The following is a 23625-nucleotide window of genomic DNA, read 5'->3' as shown; positions in this document are numbered from 1 at the left end:
ATCTGCCAGTCTCTGAGAGATCCTTAGACTCATTTACAATCATTCATGCACACTCCTTCACCATAGTATCTGAGAATGAGTAAAATATGCCAGTCTCTGAGATAATCTTACTCATTTACAATCATTCCTGCACACTCCTTCAATGTAGTATCTGAGAACGAGTAAAATCTGCCAGTCTCTGAGAGATCCTTAGACTCATTTACAATCATTCATGCACACTCCTTCACCATAGTATCTGAGAATGAGTAAAATCTGCCAGTCTCTGAGATAATCTTACTCATTTACAATCATTCCTGCACACTCCTTCAATGTAGTATCTGAGAACGAGTAAAATCTGCCAGGCTCTGAGAGATCCTTAGACTCATTTACAATCATTCATGCACACTCCTTCACCATAGTATCTGAGAACGAGTAAAATCTGCCAGTCTCTGAGATAATCTTACTCATTTACAATCATTCATGCACACTCCATCACCATAGTATCTGAGAATGAGTAAAATCTGCCAGTCTCTGAGATAATCTTACTCATTTACAATCATTCGTGCACACTCCTTCACCATAGTATCTGAGAACGAGTAAAATCTGCCAGTCTCTGAGATAATCTTACTCATTTACAATCATTCATGCACACTCCTTCAATGTAGTATCTGAGAACGAGTAAAATCTGAGAGATCCTTAGACTCATCTACAATTATTGCAAACTCCCCACTCTCCTTCACTTCAAGGCTAATTTCTTTTCTTATCATTTCAGCAAGTGTGTTACTGATCTCATTCTGTATTTTGGGAGACCTATACTTAACATTTCTTGGTAGATCAACCCATTTTTTTTGCTATAGCTTGGTTCTGCTTGCTAACCAGGGATAGGATCTCAATGAGGTTTCCTTGGTTGGATGTGTTGACTCTCTCTCTCTCTCTCTCTTTTTCTCTCTCTCTCTCTCTCTCTCTCTCTCTCTCTCTGTCCTATGTTCTGTTTTACTGTTAGAAGGAGGACCTTGCTACAGTTTTTTATATATTCTTGGTTGTCTTTCACTGCTTTTTGGTCACTTTAGCAACAAATGTATCATTGCCTATCATTGATGTGTAAACTGTCCAGGCTATCATTGACTGGGTGTAGCAAAATTGTGGATTTTGAATGGGGATGAACACTTGGGAAAGCTGCTTTTGGTGGTAACCTGGGAGGGGCAAAGTGGCGGCAGGCAAACCAGAAGACTGCATCAGTGAATCTAGAATATTCTGACATTGGACAGTCATTATACCAGTCAGACTTGAATGATCTGGAAACTCCTTGTAGGATTGTTTTTGGATACCTCAGAAAATTAGCATGCTCTGGTTAATCCCGTGGATATGGTGATATATCTAAAATCAAATAAAGAAACTACGTTAAGATAAATTACATACAAAATAGAAAATAACAAGAATGTAAACCCTGTAAAAAGTAACATGATGAAATATTTTAAACCATTTTTTACATTTTATTTGTCAGTAAAATATATTTCTGTTCAATTTTCATGTAAACTATTTTTTAAATAAAGAGTATACAATTATAGCAATAAATAGAAGTATTCATACAGTAGCAGATTTGTTTTTCACAAAGAATGTACTAAATAAAATTACCAGCAAGTTAACTATACTGTTTTAATAAAAAAAGGTCTTTATTTCCCAATGCAATAAAAATAAGAAATACAAAAAAATGAACCACTAAGAGACTGATTTAACAGCCCATATACATATATGGGAACGACTTGTTTTCCCTATTAATCAATTTACTTAAAAAAACAAACAACCTTATTCAAATCTTCAGGGGTTGAAAGCAAATGACGCCCCGGGTGTTTTGTTTTGCCTCAAAATGTTAGACCTTTAGCGACCATAGGGGTGCCATAATTAAAGATTTTGCAATGTGTGGTTGTCCTAATGTCACTTGAGGTTGAACGAAACCAGATAAACACAAGTCAGTAGCTTGTTTTTAATTGTAACAGTACTGAAATGTTCCAAAGTGATTCAACTCCATGAAATGAATCTCATGCAGCCAGTGAAAACATGGCAAAAACTGGATACATTTTAAGTTGCAAACCCCAATGAGTTTTAAGCTGTTTGCACAGATGGCACATACTAAACTCTGCAGAACTGCATATTAATATTATTGTGTGACTCAAACCAACTTAACTCTTAAGTCCTCATGGACTTTAATAATTAATTTCCTACCTCATTTTATTATTACTTTTTTTTTTAATCTGTGAAATTTTAATTCAAATCTGTGGAGATGTACTAAAACCCTGAGACTGGTGAACCCTAGATAAAATCTATCCAGAATATAATTCTATCCAGAATATAATTCTATCCAGAATATAATTCTTTAATGCCTGCTTAATGACAACATCGGATACTAATTCATTTCTTTAAAAAATGTGTTTTATGGTGTTGCTATAACAAAATAAAACTGTGAAGAAATGATAAACTGAAGGGTTTTTGACATAATGGAGTGTTAACGTTATGGAGAAAGGCAAGACCACCTTTCTGTTGCTTAGTTCCTTTTGAAAGTTTGTAGTGCTGTGATATTAAACATGTAGTCCTTTGGTAAACAACTTTTCTCAAGCGGAATGCCAAAAAAGTTGGTCAACACTGAACTTTAAAATCTAATTTCTAATTTCCATTCACCTACTAAGTGCCATTGTCCTCATTGAGGACATTTTTTGGAGTATTTTAAACCTGTTGTTGTAAGTGTGTCTTTAACTATATTGTTAACATAACTTTAATTTTCTTTAATAACTTTCAAATTTCCTTGGCTTCACTTTGACTTCACAAAGTATTTAACATGGATTCCATGGTTAAACACTAGACTGGCCAATCAGAGCACACTATCTGTGGTTGTCATTTTATAATTGTTGTTTTTTTTTTTTTCATCCTAGATGCGGTAGAGACGTCTTCACATCACTTTTATCCACAGACAAAATACTATAAATGATGCGGAAAACCACATGCAGATTGTCTATGTGATCACCTACTAAAGGCCACCTAACAAATAAACTGGCAGCATTTGCTCCACTTTAAATAAGCATTAATAAATATAATACCTTGCTCTTACAGTCTTCTTCTGGCTCATCCCTAAGACATTCTGAATGAAAGTGATAAAAATGCAGAATGTGCAACATTGTACTTTACCAGAAGGAAATACAGCACACATAAAACACATCCAATCAAAATGCACTTGCATAACTATTTGAACCACAAACATAATAACTTTGAACTGAGATGCACAAAATAAACCTACATTATCATTTCAAAATATTAGTACACAAAAGAAACCTACATTATCATTTCAAAATATTACACAAAAGAAACCTGTTATTTCAAAATATTAGTACACAAAAGAAACCTATGTTATCATTTCAAAATATTACACAAAAGAAACCTACATTATCATTACAAAATATTAGTACACAAAAGAAACCTGTGTTATCATTTCTAAATATTTAGAATCTCTTTCTTTCAGAAAAAGTGGAGCAATTTGATGTAGCTTGCAAAACAAAAACAACAACAAAAAAACTTAAGCATACCCAAGAGGCCTTATTTAGTAACGTCCACCAAACCAAATCGCAAAACACTTTGAAACGCTACAGGCACCATTCAGGCGCACGTGTGGGCATACAGACTTTGCCCACCTATGTGATTTAGCAACCGTGTTTTAGTGCTCACTCAGCAAGTCAGCATTAGCACCGGGCATGGGCTGAACTTTAGGGGAGTGTCGTCATTTATATACAAACGTAGCGTAGTGGCCAGACAGAGATGCGGAGGAGCCGTCCAAAGGATTTAGAAGTCATGTGTTTAACACACAATGTTTGCAGAAATTTTGCCTCAACAGACAAGCCATCACTGATAAAATGTATTTGTTTATTTTGAACGGGTGTTTGCATTTTGTGTTTATGTAAAAACACATGTATTATAATTTAAAATGTAATGGTGTGTACCACTGTAACGAGTAATCATACTAATGTTTTTTACATACAAAAACAAAATTTTCTCTGCCAGAGACGGTCTGTCACGCACTCTTACATCGACCAAGACAAATAACTAATCTAAAAAAAAATTTTAAGGAAATTCCTTTCGTAAATATTTCATGCCAACGCTGTCAAAGTGAGCTTTACAGTCACTGAATTAATAAAGTGCAATTCCCCGTGCTCACATATTAACTACATTAAATGTACATGAAGTGATGTACAATCCCATGCCTAAATACAAATATACATTTTTAAAACACTCGTGTTACACAGACCCGTTTATATCATGTGTACCGATGACTATACACCAATATTAAAACACCACACGCAACACATAACAGATAAAACACAGGGGCGGGCACTTTGTTACGGTCGATATGTCAATCTCACTTTTCAATTCCGAGTGAGTGAGCGAAAGAAAGCAGTTCTCTTTGTCTTCTTATGTATATACATTGAGTTAAATAGATCGAATATCTAGTGACAAATTTACATTATAAGTGCTTTAAAATGGCGGTCCGTACTAAAACAAATTGCTGCCTTGCTTGAGGGCCTTGGTCATCCTCATCACTTCGGCTGCTGGACTGGCTTTTGTCTTCTTTTTTGAGGGGGAGGGGGTTCAAAACGCCCTCCGTTCGCTGTAGCCGATGCACAGATCCTCTTAAAGGGAATGTTGAATCCTTATTGGTTGTAACCCCTCACTGTGCTTTGATTGGCTGGGCGCATGATTCGCTATTTGAAGTGAGTTGGCTCACGCACGAGACCCGACTTCTAAATCACGTTTTCGTGCGCTAGCGCAGTGCATCTCTAATGCTCGCATTTTCGCCATAGATAGCGGCTGCTTGCATATTTGCTAAATAATGCCCAAGGTGTTTTGATTTTTCATTTCCACCATGGAAACTAAAAATCTACACTATATATATATATATATATATATGTGTGTGTGTGTGTGTGTGTGTGTATATATATATATATATATATATATATATATATATGTGTGTGTGTGTGTGTGTGTGTGTGTATATATATAATAGATATATATAAATATAGAATATATATAATATTATATATAAGATATATATATATATATATATATATATTATCAGTCATGACTATTTTTAAATAAATAATGATGTGCAGCAGTCTAATGAACTACAGTGACTGTAAACTCAGGAGCACAGAAAGGCCATGCTAGAGTACCCTAAAGTTGTGTAACAGGAAGATCACTATTCCCCATATCAAATGACTTTTAACAAGTAAAATGCTGCAAAGCTAGACCAGCTGCTACTGACCAGGATCCATCAAAACAAATGTAATTGAGCAATTTTAATGTGTCTCATGGTTTGTGAAGCTGTAAAGAGGGGGGATACAGAAATCGAGACTCTGAGTGTATCGGTTGCACACTTGTTCTAGTAAATAAAGCGCTTTATTATCATATGGCTCTGTCTTTTATTAGAATTCCATTGGTTACTGAAAATACTGGCCAAGAAAAAGGCTCCCAATGCCTGAAGCTGCTCGCTATAAACTGGATTCCCTGCTGCATCCTTCACCTACTGGGGTTCGTTAACTGTATTTCCATTTTAAATATTTAACCTTATCATTTATTTCATTTTGAATGTGGTGCCTTGCTACTGCTGAGTATGGCTTTTAATATTTAATCACAGTTGGTAGCCATATAGAATAATGTGTTTAATAACTGTTTATGGCTCAGTTGTATTTTACACCCCATTTCAATAATATATATATGTAGGTCCCTATACTTTGTAAGACATGCACAGAATTGTCATATGAGTCCTGAATTATCTATTCTATTTTTATGTTTTCTTTTGTTTTTTTATGCCAGAGATCCTGTATAATTTCTTGTATAACCTGTTGATATTTGCCTGTCTCTAAGGCTATCGTGTTTTCAGTGCTTATAGCCTGTAAGTTATGTCAGGAACTGGAAACCCCTCTTTCTATCAGGAGACGGCGTCGCATGACCACATTCACCTCTGCTAACGCTAGTCTTAGACTTGGCACATCACACAGCACGTCGCTACAGCAAGGCAAAGGACACGTAAGAAACCTTTACATACGGTAACAAAGACCAATAAGAAAACACATATTGTTGAACCTAATTTAAATATAGCGGTCTGGTGTAATATAAATTAATGTAAACTCATGCACGCTTTTAACACCCGCGTGTAAACTGCACAAAATATATACAGTGAGTTTTACTCATTAATGAAGAATAAAATGATTGCTTAAATCACCGACTGAAAAACAACAATTCGGACAATACCTTGTCAGAAAACCGTACTGTCCTGTCCCTTGAAATCACATGTCCCCACGAGTAATCGAGATTTTCCGGGGTTAGACGGGGACACATACAGTTAAATGGTGACGTTGTTGCTGTATTTTGGTACACAGTTTTATATTCCCTACCCCATGTCGATTCTAGTCTGCTAAATGCACGCAATCTGGAACCTGTGTAATATTTTCCATACTGGGCAATGAGATCACAAAACTCACAAACCCTAAATCAAAACCGGAGGCACAACGGGTCTTCAATAAAACACCACGTCCCATACAGAAGAAACAACGAAAATTGAAACCATATCGAATAGAAATATATGGGCACAGGCTATTAAACTTTGAAACGCCATGGAACGGGAGCGATGTTGTTTTTTTCTTCAAGACATCGAGATTTTTTTTTTTTTAAATGAAATATTATGAAATATCGAGGTACAGAAATATAACATCGCCTATAATATATAGCTAGAAACACCTGCCCCAGGTAATACACGGGTGTGTCACTGAGTTGATATTTAGATTATATACAGACAAATGAAGTGGGTCTGATAGGCGCTGTTTGGCAGGTTCTCTGAAGAGAGCTTACACTCTGGTTAACAGTGTTTCAGTGTTGATATGATTCTGGGTTACTGACGTCGAGCATTCTTACTGCAGTGTATTCAGATAGGCATGCTGATCTATTGTTCTTGTTGTTAAGTAGTACTAGTAGCAGTCGTAGTAGGGTTTTTGTTTGATCATTCTATAAGGGGCTCTTAACTAAGTTCACAAGTTGACCAGTTCAGTTCTAGCTGCCAGTCTTTCTGACTTAAGAAACACTGGCTGGTTCCAAACACAGTAAATTGGAAAAAAAAGGAAAAAGTCAGTAGATGGCGCTTAGGAGCAGCTTTGACCAAAGCAAAAATGATGTGTATATATATAAATCATACATGCATTATTATTATTATTATTATTATTATTATTATTATTATTATTATTATTATTACAGTCATCATCAGTCAGTAGTGTAGTAGTAGTAGTAGCATTATTATATAACAATATATAAGAAACGTGGCTGCTAATGTATGCAGTGCAATTAACACCACCCCATTCCCAAGCCTCACAGCATCTTAGTTAGTAGAATACATACTAAATAAGACAATTTAACTTTAGTATTTCTTGTACTAAATAAGTGGAGCGCGTGTTGTTGCTCCCATGTTCTGGTCCGCTAGCAGGATTTATTTTATTTTCAATTATCAGTCCTTTTAATCCTCTTTGAGGAAACCGTTACACAGCTGTTAAATTAAAACAATACAACGTCCTTATTAATCTGTACTTCCTGCAGTAGGGTTATCTGTTACCTAGCTCTGCTCTGCTCTGCTCTGCTGTGCTCTGCTCTGCTGTGCTCTGCTCTGCTCTGCTGTGCTCTGCTCAGCTCAGCTCAGCTCTGCTTTGCTGCTGCTCTGCTGTGCTCTGCTCTGCTCTGCTCTGCTGTGCTCTGCTCTGCTGTGCTGTGCTCTGCTCTGCTCTGCTCTGCTCTGCTCTGCTCTGCTCTGCTCTGCTGTGCTCTGCTCTGCTCTGCTCTGCTCTGCTCTGCTCTGCTCTGCTGTGCTCTGCTGTGCTCTGCTCTGCTGTGCTGTGCTGTGCTGTGCTGTGCTCTGCTCTGCTGTGCTGTGCTGTGCTGTGCTGTGCTGTGCTGTGCTCTGCTGCTCTGCTGTGCTGTGCTCTGCTGTGCTGTGCTCTGCTCTGCTGTGCTCTGCTCTGCTCTGCTCTGCTGTGCTCTGCTCTGCTCTGCTCTGCTCTGCTCTGCTCTGCTGTGCTCTGCTCTGCTCTGCTCTGCTCTGCTGTGCTGTGCTCTGCTGTGCTGTGCTCTGCTGTGCTCTGCTCTGCTCTGCTGTGCTGTGCTGTGCTCTGCTCTGCTGTGCTGTGCTCTGCTCTGCTCTGCTCTGCTAGCATAACGTTTCCCTTTTGTTGCTGTTTCAGCAGATGCGTTTACCAACCTTCCTGCCCGGTTTGTCTCGAACACAACCCACAATTCCCCTTAATAATTAGGCTCGTTATAGTTTGTTTTTAAATGTGTCACATGTGTTCTCACATATTGAATACTTATTAAGTTAAATAATAAAGTTGTTAAGACTTGTTAAATAACCCTTTTATTAGCAACAGAATGCTGTGTTTATGGTGCAGTTCCAATATTACATGGGAATATATATAACAGCATCGTAGAGTACGCTCAGGTGCCAACAAAATGTGAAAACTTTGTAGGGGGTGACTACTTCTGCAAACCTCTCTCTCTCTCTCTCTCTCTCTCTCTCTCTCTCTCTCTCTCTCTCTCTCTCTCTATATATATATATATATATATATATATATATATATATATATATATATATATATATATATATAAATATATGTGTTGTCCAGGCTTTCTCTAAACAAGATCATTGGTTTGTAGTGTATGACACGTTTTTGTTCTATTATTATTCTCACTATTATTGTTTAATAAATGTTGCTTATTTTGACTACATCAGTTTTTTGTGTGTGTTTTTTTTTTAATGTGTCCTACTGCTGATCAGCTTAGATTAGTTATCGTACAATGAAAATGATTATGGTCTGTACAGAGTACTGGGGTGAAAATTGACCAAGATTGGGGACCCAAACCCAGCAACCCCTGTAGTTGTTTTATGTTTGCCGAGGTTGGCCAGCACTGTACAGCCTCTACCTTCTTAGGGTCCGTACGGATCCCGTCTTTCCCCACACAGTGACTCAGGAAAATGAACTCACGCTGCATCAGAAGGCACTTGCCTGGTTGAAGCTTCAGACTGACTTCTTGTAGGTGCTGCAGGACAGTGCAGAGGTTGGAGATGGCCTCTTCAAAGGTGGCGGCGTGGACCAGCAGGTCGTCCAGATAAACTAAGCACTGCTGGGGGGGAATGCCTGACAACACCCTCTCCATTAAATGTTCAGAAGTGGCAGGTGCGTTGCAGATGTCGAAGAGAAGCACCTTAGACTACCAGAGCCCATGTCCGATGGAGAAGGCAGTCTTGGGGCGGGCATCAGGGTCGAGCTCTAACTGCCAGTATCCACTTCTCAGATCCAGGGAGCTGAACCAGTGGAGCCGGCAACCAGGTCAAAGGACTCGTCAATACAGGGCAGTGGATAAGAGTCCTTTTTCGTGATGTCGTTGAGGCAACGGTAGTCTGCGCAAAATCTCCATTCTCCATCTGTTTTTTAACCAGCAGGACTGGGGAAACCCAAGGACTGTTGAAGGGTTTGATCACTTCAACAGCCAGCATTTCAATCTGGACCCGATCAGCAACTTCCTGCAGGGCTAAGGCGAGGTGACTTGGGGGCTGATGAATGTGTCTGGTGTTGAATGTTGCACCAGGTGGGTACGCCCTGTCTGTTCTGGTCGGGAGGTGAAGATGTCCAGGAACTCGGTTAATAGCTGTCGTAACTGGTCATCTTGAATGTCGCCTCGCATTTCACAGCTCCGTTCCAAGATGCTGTATATGGGGGACTGGTTCTTGGGGACAAGCTGCTTCATCGGGGTCAGTACTGGGGGGCACACATATGGGCAAGGCGGTGTGTTTGTGCTGTCTTGGCCAGAGGCTATCCATACCTCATGGCGATAGCGGCAGCCAGCGAACCTCGATCTCTAGGTGGCCTCTTGCTTCTATCGGTGCGAGTTCTCCAGTCATAGTCCAGAGCCAGTCCGGGGTGTCGGTAACCCGGGAGTTGGTGCAGGCTCTTTGGATGATATCAGGATGGACGATGGTGATGGAGGAGCCCGTGTCAATGAGGTTGGGTGGCCAGGGCTGCAAGACAGACTCGGTAGTGTAGTTCTGGGGACTCTATACTGTGCAAGAACGTGTCCAGTCCGATACGGCGGATAAAGCCGCTGCCCTCACTCCCCTAGCCAAGTGGTTGATGTCAGCCCCCAGCGCTCCCAAGCGTTCTCCGTGGTTCTGGTTCTGGAGCGAGAGGTAAGACTCACTCTCCCCAAACCGTCTCTTCAAAGCCCTTAAAATGACTTGGTAGTCAGCTCTCTCCTTTAGTTCTAAATCTAGAAGGATCTCTAAAGCGCTGCCTTCAAAAGATTGGATTAGGGAGGACGCTTTGATGGCAGAGCATCGAAATGTGCTTAGTGGCTGTAAGCTCAATCCGCATCAGGAAGGCTTCTAATGATGTCTGGCCGGAGAAGCAAGGAAGTTTCAGCTGGGACCAAGGAAGCTGCATCGCGGAGGCGGCACGTCCCACAGTAGTGTAAATTCTTCCATTGCTGGTGGGTGTGGGGCAGCGTGATGTCAGACTAGGCGCTGCCCTTTCTTGGTTCTCAATGGCTGTTTCTGGTGTTGTAGTTACTGAGGTTTCCATATTCCGCTTGACAACAGTGTGGCGGTGGCGTGTAGTGGGTTCCAGTGGGAAGAAGCAGACACTGCAAAGCTATTTCTTTGTGAAGTTTGTAGCTCTTAGAAAAATGGAAAGGAATTGGGGCATATAACTGTTGATTACCAATTTTAGTATAAAATTGATTGATTTAGATCTTTCTCTCTCTCTCTCTCTCTCTCTCTCTCTCTCTCTCTCTCTCTCTCTCTCTCTCTCTCTCGCTTTCCAGCGCGGTTTAAATAGAGTCGTGTCTGGCTACACCCATCCCCCCGTCCCCCTTTTTTTGCACCAATCGCCGAGCAGCACACAGACTCCGGACGGGACGCACTCAGCCAGGTAGGCGGCAAAGATCGGACCTGGCTGAAAATAGGCAAGCAATCACAACACGGACACTTCACACACACTGTGTACATCAACACATAGAATACAACTATTGACACGCAAAGTAATAGTCCCGGTCCCCCCGCAAGTTCACTGTAACACACGGCACTGCGAGACCCAACGCTTCAGTATGATAGATATTAATTAGAAATTTGGCATGATCTAATTGATGTCAGTTCTTTTTTTTTTTTTTTTTTTTGGTCGTAATTCTGAAATTGACACACTGCATCCTCGGGATTGTTGGGAACAAAACCGGAAAATTTCAGAATTTTAACTTTTGTACTTTTTAAACTGTAACAGTTTTTGTAAATTAACAGTTTGGTTCAGCTTCCTTGAGCTGCAAGCGCGGGTTTAAAGAGACAGGCACCCAAAAATGCATTCATTCAAAAAAAAAAAAAAAAAAAAAAAAAAAATATATATATATATATATATATATATATATATATATATGCAACATACTACCTATAAACTCAATTTCTTCGTGGATCTTTGAGTTAAAGTTCACAAAACCATAGTCTGATTATGAGAGATTCACAAAATGACTCAAGGTTCTTGAACCGAAAAATATGCAGTCCACGTCGTGGATACGTCCGTGTGCGATGTGTACATGTGCGTAATGTCCTTCACAGTTAAATCGGGGACCCCAGCAATTTGGAGCTACCATTGTGCTTATATATATATATATATATATATATATATATATATATATATATATATATATATATATATATATATATATTTATAGCAAAAAACCATGGTGGCGTTTAAAAAGTGTAGGATTCCTCAATGAATGTGTTACGAACTTGGCGCCTTGCAGTATTTTGTGACTCTTGGTCAGTCTCTTCAGGCTGGTCACCGTGTTCGGGTGGTCCTCTGCCTCATCAGCTATAGTATTCTGCTGGGCAATATTATGAAGAACACGTGTAGCTATAACAAGCTTCACATATTTTTCTAGGACATACTGTAGAGCGCCGCCAGATTTGTATCGTGCCCTAAAGGGTATTTTGAGGCACCTTTGCACCTTTCAATGAGTTTTGCAATGGTCAGATTTGTATTCCTCCTCTGCTCTTGATGTAGGCGTGGTTACTGGTGTTAGAAGATAAGGAAGAAGGGGATATCCACTGTCTCCCATCCTCCTCTCCAATGGCTTTAGCGCCAGAAATTGACCAAATAAATGCAAAAAGTGTGGCGCCCGGCCACTTAGCCACCACATTTCTAATGAGTTTCCGGTAGCAAATGATCTGGACTGATGCCTTGCTAATCGCCAGTGTGTCACTCAATACATTGCAGAAGGAACTGCTAAATAATTTTGTCACCCGAAACCATGTCAAAAATGTTCTATTAAAATTCACGAGCCGGTGCTCTCTGTCGTTGTAACTATTTCTATCTGTGCCTTAAATCCACTGCATGCATTACAGCAGCTGTGTTTCTGAAGGTTCAAAAGAGGAAATGACCTTGAAATTTACCTGTTGTATTTATACACCAAGTAAGTGGTCTCGTTGGAATATGTTATGTAGAAACGCTACTTTATCGTATATTTTGCTCCCGAAATCGTACTTGCCAGATATAATAGCCTAAGTGCATATAGAAACGACCCCAGGCTTTTAGCATTCTCATCCCTGATCTCTGTACTTCTAATTGACACAGTTGATTGCTCTTAGTTTTAATGTTCCTTGCTGGAACACGAAATTTAATAGCGGCTCCCTGGGTTGGGGCCAGTTGTAACACGTGTTACAATTGACCCCTTACCCCACTAGCTGACTTATATTTGGGCACATGAATCTTGCACTGAAGGAAACAACATGTTCATCTATCACAATTGTGACTCAGAGTGACATATTCTTGTTTGATAAGGCCTATAATTTTAGGAATGTTAAAACTTTTAAAAGTAGGTTAAAAAAAAAAAAAAAAAAGCCTTATGTGAACATTTGCATTTTTCAATAAAGATATTTAGTTTTTGAGTTAAATACGTTTGCTTCATGTGAAAATTGATCTTACTCAATAAAACATTAAATTCTTGAGTTAAATTAAACGTATTGCCGTTTATTTAATTATACTTCACAGAATGTTTTATCTGACCCCACCCACCGTTACAACTGACCCTGGGCATGGGGACAATTGTAAATTCATACACCTTCCATTTCAAGCCCTCTTGTTGTATGTATACCCGCTCTTAAAGCAGGATAACTATGAGCAGTGGTACAGGATAGATGTAAGTTGTTAGTATCAAAGTCTGGTCAAACTAGTGCAAATTATCTGTGCGTAATGGAGAGTACGGTAAAAACAAATGCTACAGCTGTCCCCGGTCTCCACTACTCCACGTGGTTCTTACTTTATTGAATTAAATTGAATAGTGCTAGATTTGAAGACAGTTATTAATTTGATATATTATATCGAGGCGTGATAAATAGAAGCTTTGCAAACAAATACATTTTATGTATCATTTGATGATACTTTCTTTGCAGCTTCAATTTGAAAATGTAGAATCTGGTGTCATCTTTGGAAATATCCGGCCACTTTTGAATATATTTATAAATGGGCTGTATATCTTCTCTCATATGCGTTTTTTAAAAGTGCTGAATATTTTCTGTTAATTTCTACAATTTCATCATGAACTGGTTAAAGAAAAGTAAACCCCACCCAAAGAACCGTTACACCATATATACGTTAAAATAAACTATTACAGATAATAAATCATATTACTACTGCTAATAATAATAATAATAATAATAATAATAATAATAATATAATAATAATAATAATAATAATAATTTTAGATAAAAAAAACTTTTTCATTTATTTAATTTGTGTTGCTGCATATTTTCTCAACCTCTAGTAATTCTGATCCATATAATCACGTAACTACATTTTCTATACCCTTATAGGTCAAACACTGGAGTGGTTAAAAAAAGCTAAATGTTATTCAAAGACCGTGGTTAAAAGCACGATAGTAATTCTGATTACAGTCTCTTATTTTTCTGGTTTACTGCTCGCAGCATTCTTGAGTGTCTGATTAATATGTTCATGTTTGTTTTTTTTATATATATATATATATATATATATATATATATATATATATATATATATATATTATATATATATATATAAAGCAATTTCTTTTTAAAATTGTAAATGTTACCATTGTCCTTCGCATAATTATTGCATCCACCCACCTCATCAGACTCAAGAAAGTTTGATAATACCGATTTGTTCAATTTAATTAATATCATAACAGAAATAAAGAACAAAACATGCAGTTACCATGTTTTTATATTTTGCTGTATTTTGGAGCCGTGTTGCTGCTGCATTTGAACCTTTTCCATTCAATTTTCTCAATTAGATCCTTTGAATTTTACCGATTCGTTTAATCTCGTTTAATCTTTAAAGCGCTTGTACTTTTCCTAATATCCGACAGGGGGAGATGGTGCTGTTGTTTGTATCGTTGCTGTCCTGTTGCTTTTCTCATCTGATAATTCGAAAATGCGCATCCTCTTTCACATGATGTGACACTGATGGCTTTATTAAAGCACTTGTTTGCAGCTTATTTAATTCCTTTCATCAAAACGCTACGAAATATTTTAAAAACATTGAATAACCAGTTATATTCAATTTCATGCTTCAGTAAAACACGAACTGTCATAAATAGCATAACTGAAACAAACTTTAAACACCATGTGCAACCCACGTGTCCCTAAGTCTTACTAACTGCCCATTTAGTAACTTGAAATGCGCTGGACTATACATTATCAACAGCCTGCCAATAAAACTGAAACTGTTTTTTAAAATTCAGACACCCCGTGTTTTATGTTGCTTTTGAGAGAGAAAAAAAAAAAAAAAAACAACAGCGAGAAATCATTTACCCCTTTTCGAAGCATAAATATTTTTTTCCTGTGATGGGTAAACTGCGACCGCCTATGTTTTGTGTCCTTTTTGGCTGAAAAGTTTTAGGGTTGACCCGGCTAATGTTTCGGTATCCGCTCGTTTCACTACAAGAGACAGGCAGCTTCATTGTGTTATCATTAGGTCAGCTATTAAGTTTTACAAGTGTCACTTTGTAAGCTAATTAATATGACCGTATTTACACATACAGGAAGCACAGATTACACGCTGTGAAAATGCACTCTGCTTCATTTGAAAACTACAGTTGCGTAAATTATTTTTTCTTGTATGCTATTGCGTGTTTTTATTTATTTATTTATTTTATATATAATAATTTTATAAATTGCTTTCTAAATGGACCAGTATTTTGAAATTAATATATCATTTAAATACATTTGTATTTTATTTTGACCAGATATAAAATAAAACTTGTGTTCTGTTCTTTCAAAAGTTAGACAAGAATATAATATTCTTCATGATATGATTGTTGCATTGCTTTGCTTAACGTTGCACAAGTGTGTAACTAGAGCATATTTTATTCCAAACTCTCTCTCTCTCTCTCTCTCTCTCTCTCTCTCTCTCTCTCTCTCTCTCTCTCTCTCTCTCTCTCTCTATATATATATATATATATACACACACACACATACATACATACATACATACATACATATATAGTGGCGTTCTAATACAATGTAAGCTTTTGGAAATGATTTAGTGTTAGAAATAAATATAGCTTTCGTTTTCTTTTCGAAGTTTTTCACCAGTTTAACGTGTGTCGTATATGAATTTCCTAAATAATAATTATGCACATATCAAATATCCTAAAAGGGAACTAATTTAAGCGACCATTGTAGTAAATCTGTATTTTAACAGATTGCAGGAAAAAAAAAGGGTCAGTTTTTGGGGAAACTATTTGGCCCTAGTGAGTTGGATGATATGATCGTGAATATATATGTGGAGATACAGAACCAGAAAAAAAATTGAATATGAATAAAACAAAACTTTAGGAAACTATACTGAAATAAACCGCCCATCCTTAAAGTTATTTTGAAGATGGAAGTATTTTGGTACCGGTTTACATAGTGTTACATAGTGTTTTTTTTTTTTTTTTAACAAAAATATTTTTGTAAAAAAATTGCAAAGCGATTTCCAATAACTTCAATAGGCTATATAAAATGCTAATTTCTAGAAATGTGTAAAGAACATATATAATTTGAAACATGAATACAACCCCAGAGAAGTAAGAGCACATCGGCTGATAGGGCTGACGCCTTTGTTATTTTTCATTCTAAACGAAGAGGGGTTCGTTCTATGCACTCTTACACGTGTAACGTGCATAACACTGTGCTGTGTTCAGACAGAGAGAGGTGAAGTTGCAGAGACCGGAATGGATATGTTGTGCTTGAAGCAGCCTATCAGGAAACAAGGGGACCAATGAAATCAAACTAGAGCTTCCAGCGTAACCAGCAAGATTGACGTGGACGACGCGTCAAATGAATTTGAGCAAACTAGAGCCTGCGGGATAGACCCATTTGCTTTAATCGTCTGGAGATCATCTTGGTCCTGTTGTCCAGCACTTGAGAAAGTAGCTCTCTAAAAGTTTGAGGGTAGAACATAAAGGAAATTCTCCTCCTTCAGTATTTCTTTTTTTTTTTTTTTTTTTGTCACTGGCTCTTGGAACAGACTACAGGAGGAACAGGCTCTTTTTCAGCCATTGAAGGAAAAATATTTCCAAGAAATCACCTCGAACCGTCGGGCAATGGGTAAGAGTCCGATCCCTTTCTGCATGGTTCACTGGCGCATAGATTATAGAAGTAAAGGTTGTTTTACACGCCTGTATAAATGTGGAATTGTCAGCACAAACTCAGCCTCGTTTTGTTAGAGCAGGTATTTCAAATGATGCATGTAGGAAATACTGTAACTGGCACGGTTAAACAGCATACAGAGGATTGACAGTTTGAAGTCTTTTTTATGACAGCTGCATAGTCATTCAGCGCAATATTTAAATTACATTACAGAGGGATTTTTAAATTTTATTTTGAGTTTTTATTTTAACTGTCTACGTGACATGACACAAGGCAAAGTTATTGTGTTATTAATGTCCTTAATAATTGAATGAAACAAACAGTACCCCGGCGCACACACACACACACACACACACACACACACATATATATATATATATATATATATATATATATATATATATATATAGATATATATATATATATATATATATATATATATATATATAGATATATATATATATATATATATATATATATATATATATATATATAATGTTCATTTAAAAAAAAAAAAAATTAAAAAAAACACTACTTTAATGTTGGACTGGCCATTTTTCCATGATCAAATTTAATGCGCTCGTGGGAAGCATTCGTTGTTTTGACAGCTGTTTTTATTAGTTTTTACCTTTTTTTTTTTTGTTTGATCATATGTTTTTTTTGTTTGTTTTTTTTTAGAACAAACTTATGGAGAGGTGAATCAGCTTGGCGGTGTGTTTGTCAATGGAAGACCCCTTCCTAATGCCATCAGGCTCAGAATTGTGGAGTTGGCCCAGCTTGGGATCAGACCCTGCGATATTAGCAGACAGCTAAGGGTTTCCCACGGGTGTGTGAGCAAGATTCTGGCTCGATACAACGAGACTGGCTCCATCCTACCCGGGGCGATCGGAGGCAGCAAACCTAGGGTCACAACCCCCAACGTGGTGAAAAATATAAGGGACTACAAGCAAGGGGACCCTGGCATTTTCGCTTGGGAGATCCGCGACAGGCTTCTTGCAGATGGAGTCTGCGACAAGTATAACGTTCCCTCGGTCAGCTCAATAAGCAGGATTTTAAGGAACAAGATTGGAAATCTCTCTCAACCGAACCAATACGAATCCCCCAAGCAGCAACCTCCCCAGCCAGCCCTGCCTTACAACCACATTTACCAATATCCGTACCCAAACCCAATGTCACCCACCGGGACCAAAATGGGCAACCATCCCGGAGTCGCCGTCTCCGCAGGACATGTCAGCATTTCGAGAGCCTGGCCCTCAGTCCACTCTGTCAGCAACATCCTGGGAATAAGAGCGTTTATGGATCCAACAGGTTCGTGCTGAATACATGCTACTTGCTAACTACATCATCATCATCATCATCATCATCATCATCATCATCATCGTATCATTTCCATTCAACTGATTGTTAAACAATTAACAATTATATTCTGATAGGCCTATATTTATTATATTCAATATATTAATTAACTGGTTTTGCCGATACATAATGAAATGGTCAGCTGATAATAATTATGTTAGCTATTATTTGAATTTTAAACATGCAATTTCATTTAATAATGTTTATTTATGTAGGAACATTAATCGAATCCGTTCAATATATACGAAAGGTGATCTAAGGTATGTGTGTATTAGCAGCGTACAGGATGCTTTCTTATGAAGATATAACACCAGTTAATACGCACCTATTGGATAAACTGGTTCCATAGCGTGTTATAGACCGTATACATCCTACCTGCCTTGGATTTATAATGGCCATCAAAACCAAATATTGTCATTTAGCAAGAGGCCTACATATATAATAGCATGCCAATCCTTAAATGCTAATGTACCGTAAAATCATTTGATCAGTGAAACTACAAATCCATCTCGCACAGGTTTACCGGAACCCTTCATTGTAGTATTAAATGTTAGTTTTCGAAATGTCACATTTTTCAATTTCGTTAAGTATATAAAAAACTACAAAACGGTATGTGATTCAATATGTTAACCTAACATTATTCAGCAGGTTTCATTCGACTGAATCAAAATGAATCAAAATGTGCTAATTATAGGTGATGCAAAACCTTTGGACATATTTATATCTCATATATTTTGTGAGTCTGGAATAATAATGAAATGGGTGTTTTTTTTTTTTTTTTTTTTAAACAGGACTATACTGATTATGCTAGACTTTCGTTTTATGTTTGTTTGTTTGAACGTTATTATAATGTTATGGTACTGTAATATGCACATATATCAATTTCGTTTCCTGTAGTTAGCAGACTAATTATTTGAATATTAAAATATGTTTATTTTCACTCACTAAAAGAAGAAGCCTTTTTGTCAATTTCTTGCAAGTTATTGCGCAAACAGGAACAGGCCCCGGTTCCACAGAAACCTCCTGGAAGAATGTAGGACTCACTTGCTATTTGAAAAAGACTAAAGACCATGTGAACGTTCTCAAATAAAACCGCGCGGATTCTGACAATGTCCATCATTCTGCAATGCTTATTCTATGTACTAAAACGCGCATAAAAACTACAATTGCGAGTTTGGCATATTTCCTTTGAAGTAATCTACTATGTTTTCCATATTATTCCCAGGAGCTATTGCTGGTACAGAAGGATCTTATCAGCCAAAAATAGACGATTGGAGTAGTGTTAACAGGACCTCGTTTTCAACCGCTCACGGCGTGAATTGTCTTGATAAATCCTCTATCGAGCCCGATATTAAATATGCACAGGTAAGCAGATCTTATTTTGTTACCGCTATTTCAACTTTTTTTTTTACTGTTCTAAGAAAAAACAACAGTAAAGCAAACATGTGTATGATGTTTCATATAAATAAAAATGTATATTTTTATTTATAAAAAGAAAGTTACAACTGGTTCCGTGGTAATTAAGATCTAGATGTCATTCAAAATGAGGTGTCAGTATTATAATAAAGTGTATAACTTGTCTCAAGATACATATGCAGATGAGGTGTCAGTATTATAATAAAGTATATAACCTTTCTCTAGATTTCTGTACAAATCTAAGTACGATTTATAGAAATACAGATTATTGCATTAGAATGAGGGGTATTTAGTTTTAAGATTTATAATTTATAAATGCTCCTTGATTGCTGTAGTCAATTTTAAACATAGCCTAATATACATATAATTAATTGGACTGATTAATTAAATATAAAAAAACGTTGCGCATATATATATATATATATATATATATATATATATATATATATATATATATATATATATATATATATATGACATATGTATATACAGACTTTAAATTGTTGTTAAACCGACTGTAATTGAGTGTTTCACAACACGGCGCTAAGGAGCAGTGTAGTTTAAATTCTGTGGTAAGTAATAATAGTGCATAGATCCTGATATGCACATGTTTCTCATCTTTTTTAGCCGGCTTCAACCCTGTCCAGTTTTGTCCCAGCTTGTGCTTATTCTTCCAATCAGTACGGAGTGTACAGCGCGCCTGCGGGTGGCTACGTGACCGCGGCGCACCACTGGCAGTCTCAAAGCGCGAGCTTGTCCCACCCAGCGAGCGCTATGACTATGCACGGCGGAGAAATCCACTCTCCAATGGCCTTTAAACTTCCTCCAAGAGACGGTAAGCAGCATTATTTCAAATACATTAGAACAGCTCTTGGGCGATATTCTTTTATGCTTAATTATGTAGTTTACTGTATTAAGGATATTTTAGAGCTACAGCGTTAACCCTGCTCTTTACATTCATGTCGATAATACGTATCACACCTTATACAATACTATGTGGTATTTACTAACCAAGCAGGTAACAGTTAGAAAATAGGTTAATGCAATGTTGGGTCAATTTATTAGCCATGCACTCCCTGTGCTTACTGCTATGGAAATGTATTTAACATATACATACAGTATATAATGAATCATTTTATGAAATTGTGCCTTTATATAACCAGAAATGTATTAGGCATATATCATCGTTTATTAATAACAACGATTCAAATACTGTTTTACAGGTAATCAGTTAAGACTGGGTGTTTATATTTGCATTTGATAATAATAATAATAATAATAATAATAATAATAATAATAATAATAATAATAATAATAATAATAATCTCTGACGTTAATTGCCTCTGTTTGATTTAAGTGTTAAGACTTGAAGTGGGACTATAATACATAGTTTTAAAAACGAGCATTACAATCCATACCATGTCAGCAGTTCCAATACATAGGTAATACACAAAGTTAGTTAACCAGCTTTGCAAAGTGTATGGTCTGATGATCTTCCTCGAATTCATGCCAATACCCACCTGTCACATAGCCTAAACATGACATAGTGTATGGGTGCAACGCCGTTTCTAATCATTATTATTTCTGGCATAAGACAGGTAGGGTTAACCCTTGAGTTAGTTACCATCTCATCAGAGCACGTTTTTCCAGTCATCTTGGCAAAAAGAGGTATGATTTGTTTTGTGTGAAAACTTACTTTCTTTTTTTCTTTCCTGCAGGACACCGAAAACCTCCCAGTCCCTTAAGCAAACAGCAGCACGACGCTTTGAATAACGTGCATGGACACACGATCCCCGCCTCGTCTTCATAACTCAGAGAAGCAAATTCATAAACTTAAACACGGATCTAACAGACCCCACACGCACCTGACCCTTTAGCATTTCACATTCCCAGAACTTACAGTAAGTGGAATCGCTATATTTATACTGCCATTGAAAGGGTTACATCAAGGTGTGAGCCTTCATATAAAACAGCATGACAGAGAGCGGACAACGTTTCAGAGCAAGAGCGACAACTGGGACAGCGGTTTCAATCAGCTTTTTACAGCGTCTGATGGGGATCGGGAGTTTTAGTATTATTTGCATTACAATAACTGCGAAATTAAAAAAAAAAAAATGCACTTACCTAATAACGAGACCAAAGGCATAGCAGATATATTTAAAATAACAGATAGTATTAAAATGATGATTATTATTATTACTATTACTATTATTAATAATGATTAATGATTAATTAATATTAATACTAATTATCATTAAAAAAAAATGATTTCGAAGACGTTGACTCATCCTATTCGTAGGTAGTATTGCATCCATCATATATGCATATAGTATATACAAACACATTGTACGAAACATGCATACATAAGCCGAATAAACCACGAAACGTTTCGCTTATGGTGCCCAAAGTTTTTATACACTTGTTTACGTAATGTTTCACGACATTGTACATGTCTAATAAACAGTTTATTAAAAGCATTCCGATATATATATATATATATATATATATATATATATATATATATATATATATATATATATATAATATATTTCCATTTGTAAATATGCTAAATAAAGGCATAACAAAAAGCAAGATCGCAGTTGCATGGCGATTGTCTTCATGGTTTTCTTCTTCCTCGCCCTATAGAATTAACTTTTTTTTAATTGAATTGAATGAAACATGCTGAACAATGGTACATTAACATCTTGAGTTACATAGCGTTTTGTAGTTTTCCACATACTATAAATCTAACATGAAATACTGCACTACTATTATGGCCATAGCCATCTTTAAAATACGGATAGCCCATGCTGCAGTTGGCAAAGCAAATGCATTGTGTTCTAATGGCTCTCCCGCTTGTGGCAGGCGGTCAATGTTTTTTTTTTTTTGGTTTTTTTCTTTTGTTTTCTTTTTTTGCAAGGCGTGCTAACCTTTACCTACGCTTTTTGACTGAAGATTTTTTCTTTTATTCTGTTGATGGTGCTTTATTTTCGGCGCCTATCATAAGATCTTATCACTTCAGATGCATTTGTGTTTGTATTAACGCCACAATATTCGTGTTTTCCTGTTAGTCGTGTATACCTGTGTTCTCATTGGAAACCAAAGCTGATTTGTTGCCAATCGATGTTTTTCAGTGGATAAATGATTAAAGAAAGGACACGTTTCAATGAAAACAATATTACCTTTGCCTAATTGTTACACAGACACATAGTTATTTAATAATGAAATAATTATCATACCGTTTTTTTATATTATTGCCTGAAAAAGAAATCGCTGTGAAAACTTCTATTGTGCTTTGCAAGTAGACTATATCACAGCACTTGAGCATTTTTAAAACAAACAGAAAAAACATGTTACATGTTGTATGAAAAACTTCGTAGGAGTTATGTGCTACATTTAATAAATATCTGAGGCATAACTATTACTGTATATATTACGAGTCTGAATCTAATAATCTAATGTTTTCAACATACAACTTTACATTTTTAAATTCAGTTTTATTTCGGCAACGTGTTGCTTATGTTTGGGGAACGTGTGTCCTCTGAAGGGGAATGTGTGTCCTCCGAACATATCGTTTCATTTTATTTCATGTTTAGACCTTGTTTAGCATGTTTAGCACCAAGCCAATCATATGTTTACACATCCCACTGTGAACTAGGCTATCAGAATAAGCAGTCTATGAGTCAATGAATAACAAGAAATACACAGACTACTCGAAAACAAAAAAATAAGGTTGAAAAATAAATTCGTAAAATATGCATCAGAACTACGCAGCCTACATATAATGTTGAAATAACATAGGCTTCTTCAATAGATTCCAGAAAGCTGTTAAACGTGTTCTTCAACTGACACACGCACGCACGCACGCACGCACGCACACGCATCATTTTTAAATAAATGAATACATCAATTAAAAAGTTATATTTAAACAAAATACTTTACAGTAGACCTGCGAATAGAAGGCTGCTTTTTATACTAAAATGAACGAATCACGAACTGTTTTGCATTCCGTTAAAACTGAATGTTGCCTTTACAATACGCAATAATATTTGTTGTTGTTTATTTCACTTGTGTAGGTGGAATTGATCCATTTTTGACGCACCATAAGAGAATACATTTCTTGTAAAGCTGTGTCTTGTAAT

General features: G+C 36.8%; 1 protein-coding gene across 1 annotated transcript; it reads left to right on the top strand.

Moving 5' to 3' along the window:
• Window positions 1-16439: 16439 nt before the first annotated feature.
• LOC121315408 (paired box protein Pax-1-like) lies at window positions 16440-21655 on the top strand. Its single transcript, XM_041249466.1, has 5 exons — window positions 16440-16669; window positions 17390-18019; window positions 19293-19432; window positions 20111-20318; window positions 21202-21655. Exons 1-5 carry the CDS (start codon window positions 16666-16668, stop codon window positions 21291-21293), a joined length of 1074 nt encoding a protein of 357 aa, XP_041105400.1. The 5' UTR covers window positions 16440-16665; the 3' UTR covers window positions 21294-21655.
• The last annotated feature ends 1970 nt before the right edge of the window (window positions 21656-23625 follow it).

Source organism: Polyodon spathula, chromosome 5 (assembly GCF_017654505.1).
Source record: "Polyodon spathula isolate WHYD16114869_AA chromosome 5, ASM1765450v1, whole genome shotgun sequence".
In the NCBI taxonomy this organism is placed as follows: domain Eukaryota; kingdom Metazoa; phylum Chordata; class Actinopteri; order Acipenseriformes; family Polyodontidae; genus Polyodon; species Polyodon spathula.
Note: the sequence above shows the minus strand (reverse complement) of the source record. Positions and strands in the feature narration are given on the sequence as shown.

Bases quoted from the DNA above. Each gene is read 5' to 3' on its own strand.
- LOC121315408 (XM_041249466.1), top strand. The intron at 18,020-19,292 runs GTTCGTGCTGAA...TATTATTCCCAG, and splicing joins AGCGTTTATGGATCCAACAG to GAGCTATTGCTGGTACAGAA. The intron at 19,433-20,110 runs GTAAGCAGATCT...CATCTTTTTTAG, and splicing joins CCGATATTAAATATGCACAG to CCGGCTTCAACCCTGTCCAG.